Source organism: Mesitornis unicolor, unplaced genomic scaffold (assembly GCF_000695765.1).
Source record: "Mesitornis unicolor isolate BGI_N332 unplaced genomic scaffold, ASM69576v1 scaffold49663, whole genome shotgun sequence".
Taxonomy (NCBI): domain Eukaryota; kingdom Metazoa; phylum Chordata; class Aves; order Mesitornithiformes; family Mesitornithidae; genus Mesitornis; species Mesitornis unicolor.
Window position 1 is genome coordinate 3,057 of NW_010174931.1, and position 10,670 is coordinate 13,726.

At 40.8% G+C, this 10,670-nt stretch overlaps 1 protein-coding gene across 1 annotated transcript in view; it reads left to right on the forward strand.

Moving 5' to 3' along the window:
- Positions 1–2,592: 2,592 nt before the first annotated feature.
- DNAJB14 (DnaJ (Hsp40) homolog, subfamily B, member 14) overlaps positions 2,593–10,670 on the forward strand; it is a 19,680-nt gene continuing 11,602 nt past the window's right edge. The window contains exon 1 of the mRNA XM_010181198.1: positions 2,593–2,759. Coding sequence (XP_010179500.1) covers positions 2,602–2,759 — 158 coding nt within the window. The 5' untranslated portion in view covers positions 2,593–2,601. The remainder of the gene's footprint in view (positions 2,760–10,670) is intronic.

The following is a 10,670-nucleotide window of genomic DNA, read 5'->3' on the forward strand; positions in this document are numbered from 1 at the left end:
TTAAAGAAACAAAAGACAAGATCTCCTTTTCAGACTTCGGTGCCATTTTTTTTAGAGTTGAAGGTAGAAAAAGATGTTGAGGGACGGCTTTATTTTTTAGTGCTTCTTAAGATTTTCTCACGTTATTTCTGATGCCTGCAAAAACAAACTTTTCAGAAGTATGTGAGCTTAGTTTTTTTAGGGTGTTGCATTAGTATGAATTATGAATTTAGCAGTTCTTCCAGTAGTGAAACTGGGGGTCATGTTCAGTGCGCAGTGGGTTCAAACGTAGTGCAAGGATCTTTCATTCAGCAGCAGGTGACAGCACACATGAGAGAGCCTTTCACACATTTGGAAATAAGATTTGTTTTCTTACCTGCTTACAAGGTAAGTCCTTTGTTCCTTGTAGGTCCTATTTTAAAATACTTAGATGCACAGTGAAAGCTGTTTTTAATAGACTTAGTACCACAGGTGTAACAGCTGTTTTTGCCACCAGCAGTTCATGGAAGAGTCCAAGTTGTTTCTGAATATCTGAACTGTATCATTTATTTGGAGAAAACACTGGCCCCAGACCCTTGGGTCACCTCAGACAGCAGCATGTTTGTATATGCAGTGTCCTGCTATCTCAAGAAGTCAACACCTATGGATTTGAAAATTTTTTAAAATTTTGTTTTTGCAAGTGTCCTGCACTGTCTTCTCAGCAGTGTGGTTCTGTGATGGGGATGGGAGGTCTGAGAAGGTGATTAGGAACTAGTAATGTTGAAAGTAGAGTGCAGTCAAGCCAAACTGTGAAAAGACTTACCAGCTAAGCTTGCCTTGAAAGACACTGGGCATTAAAAATGCAAACTGCTGGCTATACCTGTGTTTTTATTGTTATTGCTTCTACTGATTTCACACAAGCATTAGTGCAAGGATGGGGAATTTCTAGAGCAGTACCAATATAAAGGCAGGATTTGAGAAACTGAAGTAAGCGTTATTTCTAGAGGGTAAGTCAGGGTCGCGCGTTTGATGGGATCCCACATGATACCATTATTAAATATCTAACATCACAGAACAGAAAAAGAATAATTTTGTTTCCTGTTATCACTTGCCTGGAGCACATTCGGACTTAAAATGCCTCATTCTGAGGGCACTGTGTGTTCAAGTCTCTGTTTGTGATTACGCCTTAGCCTCCCACCCCTCATCTGTAGTGAAACTTGGTGTGCAATCCAGCATCTAGATGTTAGCCTTTTCTTTATTTCTGCAGTAAAAGGCCTGATCTGATCAATTGATGAATCTTGCTGAGGCAGGCACAGGACCAGCACTGAAGTCAGCTTTCTTGTTCAGGCTGAGTGTAGCGCCTTATCTGCAGTACTTCAGACTGCTGTGGCCAGTGGGTAATAAGTGAATTAACAAGTAATAGCAAATGCTTGAGGGTTTTAAGTAGTACATCTTAGAGAAGTGGTGGTTCTCCTTTTAAAAATTTGCTTTCCTTTCTTTCTTGTGCTTCCCTGAGACACAAACTATGATGTGTAGGATCCCAGTTTTTTTGCTGCTCTAAGAGAAACCATGCTAGTCAGAGGAGATTTTTTAAATTAGATTTAGGAGAAAATCCTTCAGGCTGCTTTTCACTAGTTTCTAGAAGAAAATGGTTTTTAACAGTAAAGCTGTAGCATGCTTTCACAGCAAGTGGGAGATTTTTCTTTGGGAATTTTTATTAGAGTGTTTTCTGTAGATAGTAATTCTCGTTTGTTTATGAAACAAATTTGGCCTATGTAGTTTGCCATCTTCCTCTGAAGGGATGTCTTTTCAAGGAAGACAGATTATTTAATAATCTTTGATCCACATTGTGCTTTGTTAGAATGCCACTGTTTCTGATTTATTGGTAAGACAGATACCCCCAAAATACAGGTTTATATCCAGAAAGAAAAAGAAAACATAGTATCTGATGATTTATTAAAACTGCTCAATTTGAGATCTGTTGGAACGTGGAAGAAAAGCAGATTTCAAGATTTAGCAAAAGCCTGCTGGTTTTCAAGACCCAGGTCTCAAGAGTTGGGTGTAGTTGGCTGTTCCTGACTTATCTGTGACATTTAGCAGTAGTTAGAATTTCAGCTGGCATTGGCTGGAAGGAGTATAGAGCATCAGTTTGTGGCGAGTAATGGCTCAGGTTACAAATAGCTATGTACTGTAGCAGCTGAAATGTGTTGGAAATGGGCTTGGTCTCTGTATGGAATAATTTCCAGGTTCTTTAAAGCATTAGGTTAGCTCCTCTTTTCTATTTACAGTTGCTTATTCAAGTATTTTGATGTTTTCACCCCAAAGAATGGGTTCAGTCCCTCTAAAAACCATCTAGACGTGAAGGACCTGGACAAATTCTCTCCACTATTAAATTACATTGGCAGAGGTGGAGGGGAGTCCAGCCACTAATTGTGAAACACCTTGCCATAGTTTTGCCACAAAATGGTGTTGCTGCACTGGTTTCAGAAATGTTCATGGTGCAAAGTGATGATCAGTAAGGAAGCAGCCAGTATTTTACAATGCGGTGCTCCCACTTAAGATGCTTGAGAGCCCCGACTTATCGCTAATGCCTATAATGATACTGTGGTATATTGCTGTTTTGTAGTTTTGTTGGAAGCTATTATGAAGAATGGAAGTACTGCTGGGGGAGGCGCTTACTGCCGAAAACCAGCCAGTAGCAATGATCAAAGTAAGCCAAATAGCACAAAGGAGAGCACTGCATCTGCTGCAGGTGAAAGTGGAAAAGGCTACACCAAAGACCAAATGGAAGGAGTATTCAGGTATGGCCTTGCTTAAATACATCACTGCTTTTCATTCTGTGTATTGTGTACTCATGCTTTCAGCTCTAGCATCTAAAGAAGCAACAGAAGATTCAAGCTTAGCTAAGAGGGGTTTCGTGTGCAGAACTGTGACTAAAAGGAAGAGGAGAGGTTTGCTGTGTTTAAAAACAGTATGTGGTGGTGTCAGTTTATGCGAGAAAGATGATACTCATCTTTATATACAGTAACCTTGATGGTTCAGAAAAAAAATACTCAAAATAGTTATTAAGTAGATCTCATGGTGAATGAAAGAAGTGATGAAAATTCTGTAGTACTACTTGCAGGACAGTGTTTCTATTCTTAAATATTTTTATACTCAGGATATCTAAGTTTATGTTACATGCTCACTTCTAAAGTTTATATTCAAGGTAATCTTGCTGTGCAGACTGATCTTAAATCAGTGTTAGAACTGTTTCGTTCTGGAAGTACAGGTATCTGAGAAGCACTGAAGCATAGACTAAGCCATAGACTCAGTTGCATTATAGACTCTGGACTTCGTGCAGCATGGTAGTATTAAGATGGGGCAACATCAGGGAAGGAAGATGTGCCAAAAGAAGCAAAGACCGATTGAAATGTCGTTTAGAGGCGACTAACTCTTAAGTCATGGTGTATTACACACTTGTTGGCTGTAGGAGTGAGAAAAATATTGTTTGGTATGTGCCCTGATTTCTTATAAAGAATTATGTATACAGTCACTCTAAAGTTGTACACCTCAAAACCCACCTGTATTGTCACGTAAACCCAAATATTTTAAAGGGAGTGCAAAGATGGGAAATTCAGAGGTCTTTGTCTCCTAGTTTGTGTAGGTAGGATGAACTGTTGTACAAAACTCAAATTTGGGTATGATTTTTTTTGTGTGTGAAATGTTGCTGTTAATATTATCTTGGGATCTTTTCCTGAAGTTCAGTAATCTGTTCTGTAATAATCTGCTCAATAATCTGCTATGCTAACAGTGAGGAAAAAGTAGCTTTTCTTTGTTGATACAGCAGCTCTGCATTCAGGCAGATAGACAGCAGCATCTCTGACATGGGTATACTCTTGGTGTTGCTACTTAGCAGAGCTTTTCGTTTACCATCATCTCTGCTTAATTAATGTCACTGCCCTTCATGGTGCATATAAAATAAAACCTGAATAAGCGTCCACATTTTTGGCCACCTTGAAATATTAGCTGTTAAAATGAACACAAAATACATGTGTGCACGCACACACATGTGAGACAATATCCAGAAAGAAGTCATCTGTAAAAGGGTGGTTAGACCAAATGAAGACGTGTAACACCTTCTCAGAAAGCGGCTACAAGGAGGCTGTGTTACTGCCAGTATCCACTCATCCGTGACGCGCCATCCTGAGCCGCAGTCTGCTGCGGCTTTAGGCTCCCTCCAAGTTCTTATTTTTTCTTTGTTTGTTTTAACAGAAAGTAATGTTGCCTGCTTTGTCTTGAGTAGAATGATGTTGCAGAGCCAACTTTCCTCCATGGTATGCTTTCATAGTATTGGGTTTTGCTTCCTTCAAGGGATTCACTAGGTACCAGATAAAATGAATTCAGTTTGTTGAGATCAGAACCAAAGTGAGCACAGTTAACTCACAGAAGCTGCACACTGAGGATAATCTTGATGCAACATTACTTCTTATTACCTATTTCAACAATCTGCTTTGTGAATATAAAATTGGATTTTTTAAAAGTACCCATATTTTTGCAAATAACTGATTGTAATAGCTTGCAGAACAATGCATATTTGTTTGTATTTTACATACCACTTAGAAAATCAGCTGTTAAAACAATATCTTGACCTTAGCTTGAGTGATGCTACCATCCTTTAGTATAGCAGTTTATAAATCTTTGGAGAGAGACTGAATTTTGGTTTAGATGTGCAGTAATCAACAGAGCAAATCCCCTGCATATGTTGTTGCTTCAATCAGGCCCCAGGCTTTTCCAATTAAATGAAATGCACCCCTCTGCGGAGGGTGTTCTTCAGATGGTGGAGCTTGTCACCACCATATGCTTCTGTCATACCACAGTGAAATGGTTTTCAGACCTTTGAGTTGGTTAAAGAAACAGCGTGTGAGAAGAGGTGGTTTTAAGTAGTTTTTATGTCTGGTTTTTAGGGGTTTTTTTGTTTGATTGGTTTTGTTGGTGGTGGGTTTTTTTCTGTAAGGAAATAAATTTCTAGGTAGCAAGGGAGCAAGATCTTCAATTTTTAATAAATTCTGAATCTTACTATGAATTTGACTCTGTCAAACTAAGTTGTTTTCTATGCTTGTGATTTGAAAGATGGTCATTAACCTCAAGTATTCTTTCCCCTAGGAGTTTTTTGTTCTATATTAATAACTGAATATAGACTGGAGGAGGCATACCTGATATAACTACCCATGTCTCTCCTTCAACCCTTTTTTATAAGCTGTGGTGAGCATTTGGACAGAGGGGCTGACTTTAAGCTCTGACTTGGATCAGTGATTGGTATTTCTGGAGGTCTCCAGTTATCTTGAGTTTACTTGTGACAATAGATTTAAGAATCACAGTGAAGACACGCTTGGAGCTGTATAACTAATTTAACTGCATTAATCTTCATCAAGGTTATTCTAGTAATGTGGGTAGGTATGAGTACAAACAAGCACCTCTGTGCTGTTTTTATTATTTCCATGTACACAGGGGACACTGATCACTATCCAGCAACCATAACATTTCTGTAGAGTGTTACATGAGTTTGCAAACAAGTGACTCGAGAGAGAGAAGTGTTAAGATGCAATATCTTCCCACCGATTGCATAAGGGCTGGGTGATGCTCTGTTCTCTGTGGGGATGATGCTTGCTGTTTCAGTGTGACAGTCTGAAGCTTCAGATACGCAAAAGCACTTTGTTACTTTTCAATTGAAATGCTTTGAAAATACTACTTGTAGTACATGCATCTGTTTATTAACGATGCTTATCTTGTCAGTGAGGGCTTGCCAAGGTGTCTTAACCCCTTAGGTGACCTGCATATCAGAGATATTGACAGGAGACTGGCAGAAATACGTTAGGACCCACACTAGACTTGCATCTTTTGGAGCAAGTGCCCTAGAAGTCTCTAGGCTATTGAAAGCTGAGCAATGTCAACTTAAGATAAATGCATGAGAAGCATATGCACAACAAAAAAGGGAGAATTTGCTTTTGGATTCTGTGGTCTTTGCTTCAAAGCAGTTCCTTTGCTATTTGATGTAGGTTATTGGCATTTTTGTATGAGATAAAGAATTGAAACATTTGTTTCAGAAAGAAAACTTGAATGTGTTTTTTCCTTCTGTTTCACTTAAAACAACTGAAGAAGTGCTGATCAGGATTACAGTTATCAGAAAGTTAATTACTTTCAAACACATTCTGTTCATCATATCTGGCTACTCATATGAAGTGTGCAGACCCTTTGGAAAGGTTTTGTGGACTATAGCATCCACATAATTTGCCCACTGTATATTAATCTGTCCTATTTCTTTTTCTGCTGTGAAGTGTGTATTATCTGATGTTTACTACATGATTTAAAATACAGTTTTGGAGATAGGTTGTACATTTTATACAAAGTTACTTTAAATTATCTTAAAATTCATATGGTGTCTGTCGTCTCTTTTTTTAATAAATAAGCCATAGCATATACTACCATATTACCTTTCTGACATCTGACAGATAACTGCCATTATTAGTAGGGTGCTAAAGCTGGATTGCTGTCTTGTGAAGGCTGTGGTGGACTATTGCCTTTCCTACCCGGCCTGTGCCTGCCCTTCCAAAGAGAGCACAAGAATGAAACTTTGTGTTTGGATCTTTGAGCTAAAACCAAACCAAACCAATAGAGCTGTGAGTTCTGTAGGAATCTTGCAAGGCAGGATTAAATGTCATCCAGTAGTGGTTGAGAATAGTCAGCAACTTGATTTCAATTCACAGGGTAAACCAAAAAGTTGCCTCCACACATTTCATGGATCTAACTAGAAGGAATGCAAGTTGTGTGACTGACTTTTTCCAGGCCTTCTGCTGAGACTTCTGCGAATTCAGCAAAAATATCATTACTTTTTTACATGAGGTCAAGAAGATAATTAATTGAAACTGGAATAATAAGAGCAATCAACATGTGCTAAAATGGAGGAGGGGGGGAAGCAAAGAAATCAGGACATGCCTTTAACTAGGCTGCTAGAACTACTGTAAATTGTTGAAATATCCAATGGAATGCTTGATAAAGTCAATTTGGAAATCACAGTCATAGAGCCTGTCATGGAAAAGTGGCACAGAAGATACGGTAGAATTTGTCAGAAAGCTCCTGCCTTAATCTACACTTTTTATAGCTAAAATAAAAGCTTAAACAAAATCTAGAGAAGAGTTTGCTGGTGTAAACACAGCCTTGGATATTTTGTGTAATGCACACAGGAGAAAACAAACTGACTGGGTACATCCAAGGTACTAAGACAAGCACCTTAATGTGTTGTTGAATCTATGAGTAAAACAGATCTGAAACTTTTGGTGCATTTATTTCAGAGACTTAGGGGTATGCTGGTGCCAGCTTGAGTTCCTCCACAACACTGCAACCTCTTCCCAATCTAGAGCACTTTTTGCAGACCCCACTTATGTCATCCAAACTGTGGCTGGCACGTTGCCCATTCAGCGGCAGGATTTCATTTGCATCAGGTCCTCTGGCATCACTGGAAACTTGACCTATGTAGAAGTTGGTCTGCATTTCACTGTGTTTTTCTGCTCATCTCTGGGATCAGAAGTCGACGTAACTGCTTCTTGCTCAGTTCTTCGCCACTAACATTCATATTGCTGCTCAGTTCAGATTACCATTGGGAGAAATAATTGTAGCTCCCACTATGACCTTTTGGGGATTGCGATCAAAGTATTTGTCTTTTGGGCCATCCTTGTGCATGTAGACAGATGCTTTGGAAGGCCCTTTAAAATACCTAGTTGTACTCAAAACTTCATGATTATGGATCACTGCAGGTATTTGATACAGAAATGCAAGCATCTCTGATAGGTTTTGTTGACCTGATAGAAGCTGTTGATGGTGACCTAATCTGAATTGTAGATTTGAAAAGTGAGACAAGAAGCACAGCAGTAAGATCACATCGTTTTTGTAGTCACAGGAGAACCAGTGGTGATAGCCCCAGAATTTCTGCAGGTGAGAGCAGACATTTTGACCTGAAGGTCTTCCTCTGCCTTCAGCTGTTGGAGCCCAGCGAGGAGCCCAGCACTGGGCAGAATTGGCTAGTGCTGCAGTTTGAAGCTGGCTGACCAGTTCTACTGCAGGTTGCTTGTCATCTGCAAGCTGGGGTAGTGGAGCTTTGCAAGTCATGACAAAATACCTCTGTCAACAGCCTGGGGATGAATGTAGACCATCACTTGGCCTCGTGATGTTTGAGAAGTCTGTTCTCTAAAGTCAGATATTCTTTCAGGAGCATCCAGCAATGTGCCCTCCTAAAGCAACACAAATCTGTTAACCAGATGGACAGTGCCAAGGTGCTGGCAGGGGACTAACAATTCAGCAAGGACAGAAATTAGCTAAACAACAGAAATAATTTGATACTAATTCAGATACAGAAGTGATCCAACCAGGAATGAAAAACACAAGAAAAGCAATTCACAACAAACAAAACCCCAAACAAATTAACAGTGAAAGCACCAAACTTCAAGTAAGCCAGGAGTAAACGACAAAAAAAACTCCAATACAAAATGGGCAGTCCATAAGCAAGTGATATGTAACTTGGAATTGTAAAAAGAAACATCTGTGTGGAGTTTATATATGCAAGAATATTAGCAGTAGGCACTGCAGTGCCTTAAGTGCAGCAAAATCAAACAAACAGCAGTTCGAAATGCAGAAAGTTGTTCATGCTGAGAATGCTGCAGGACAGGGGTTTAGATACAATTAAAAGCTGTAAGTAACATCAGTGACTGGTCTTTTCCAAAAACTCCCCTGATTTTAATCTTAGTTTTTCCCAGCCTCTGCTGGCCCACTAGCTGCCTTGTGTGGCCTGAAATGGGAGACACGTGGGGAAGGGATCGGATGGTTCCTTCTGTCCATCTGCCCTCCCCTGACAAATCTCCACAGAACAGTTCAGTGCTTGAGGCAAGGGATTCTGATAGAGTGAGGATTGTCACACATCAGTCTATGAGAGATGAAGGTGAGGAATATATCCAAGAAGGGCTGCTTGAGTTGAGGGACAAGGGTTGGAGGTTGGCCATGGTTTCCAACAGCTCCCAGCAGCTGAAGAGAAGAAGCCCAGAGAGATTGTGGAGTCTCCTTCTCTGGAGACATTCAAAACCCATCTGGACGTGTTCCTGTGTGACCTAGTTTAGGTGATCCTGCTATGGTAGGGTAGTTGGACTGGATGATCTTTCGAGGTCCCTTCCAACTCCTGGCATTCTGTGATTCTGATCAGGACAGTGGCAGTTTGGAGGAAGAGGTCTTAAATCTTGGATGATCTCTGTGCCGAGTCCCCATCTCTTTAAGGTGGAGGGGGCTGTATGCTTCAGCAGTGTCTGAGAAGCCTGGTGACTGCACAACATGTATATGACCTGGGAATCTGGTGGGTTGCCCTGGTGATCCCATACAGTTTGTCCTGCTATAAACTGACTTACCAGGTTGAGTTCGTGGTGCTTTAAAGTTTTGCCTCTCAGCAGTGCACCACAAACACTTTTAATTTTGTTTAACTGGAAAGCACCTTCTAATTTTGCTTGTCCCATCAACCTCCGTGCAAAGCTACTGCATTAGAAGTTTTGGTGCAAAACTTGCATGGACTTTGTTGAGGGAAGAAAAACCGAGCAATTACCTTGTAATGATTGCCCTGAATTGTGCTCAGTAAGGGATCTCCTGGCAGAAGACACTGAATCCCTCCCTGTAGGAAGCTTTGCATTAACTCAGTGCTAGCTACTTACAGCCCAGATGCCTTTTCCTTGAAGTGGCAAAGCAATGCTATAAAACCGTTCTCTAAAGGTGGAGTGTAGCAAGGGTTTCATAACACAAGGTCATTGCTGAGAATTCCAGGCTTAGGTATGGGTTTTACCCCCTGTGCATTTGTGCAATCATATAATATGTTTTAGCTTTAAAGCTTGATCTGCCCAATCCAAAGTCCTGCTAGACTCTGCAAAATTGCCATGTGTATATGCATACTCCACGTGGTTGACCATGAAGTCACATGCAGCAGTGCTCCTCAAGCTATTCGGAAGAGTCCTTGCAGCTTAGGTTTGCTGCTGAGGTTTGTAATAGCCAGCACTGACTTGGATGAGATCTGAAGGTGAAGGGGACAGCGGGCGAAACAGTGACCGGGGGTTATGTGTCTCAGCATTGATCCGGTGCAGCAGAAAGGAGGGCACTGTAAATGATCTGGAGGATCGGTTACAGGGCTGTTGCAGGCAGTGTTGTTGTGAGCATGCCCATCCTGACAAGAACACGCAAGGGAGAACAGAAGTCAAATCCACAAAGGCCTCTTTGTTTGAGACTGGCTGTTTAGCCTAGGGCAGCAGGTCAGGGGATGAGGGTGATTTGATAGAAGATGTGCTTGAAATATTAAGTCATAGCTTCATACAAAATCAGGAATGTTGGAATAGAGATGCTTGTGTGTTTGTAGAATTTGGTTTTGTTTAGCAAAGGCTTGCGAAGAGAAAGTAGAAATGTGTTATACCTCGGCTGAACCTTGTTTCTTGGTAAATAACACCAGCTCATTTGTGGACCAGGCCCAGGATGGCCATCGCATGGAGGGTGATGACATTCATCCCTTTGGAGGGCATGTGCTGCATGGTTTCTCCTTGCACTTTCTTTAGGAAGCAGCTCTGGTTTGATGCCCTGACCTCAGCAGATCGTGGTGTCAGAAGCTGGTGGGCCACATGCTGGCCTGAACGTCTTCTGATTGATACCCCTCATTC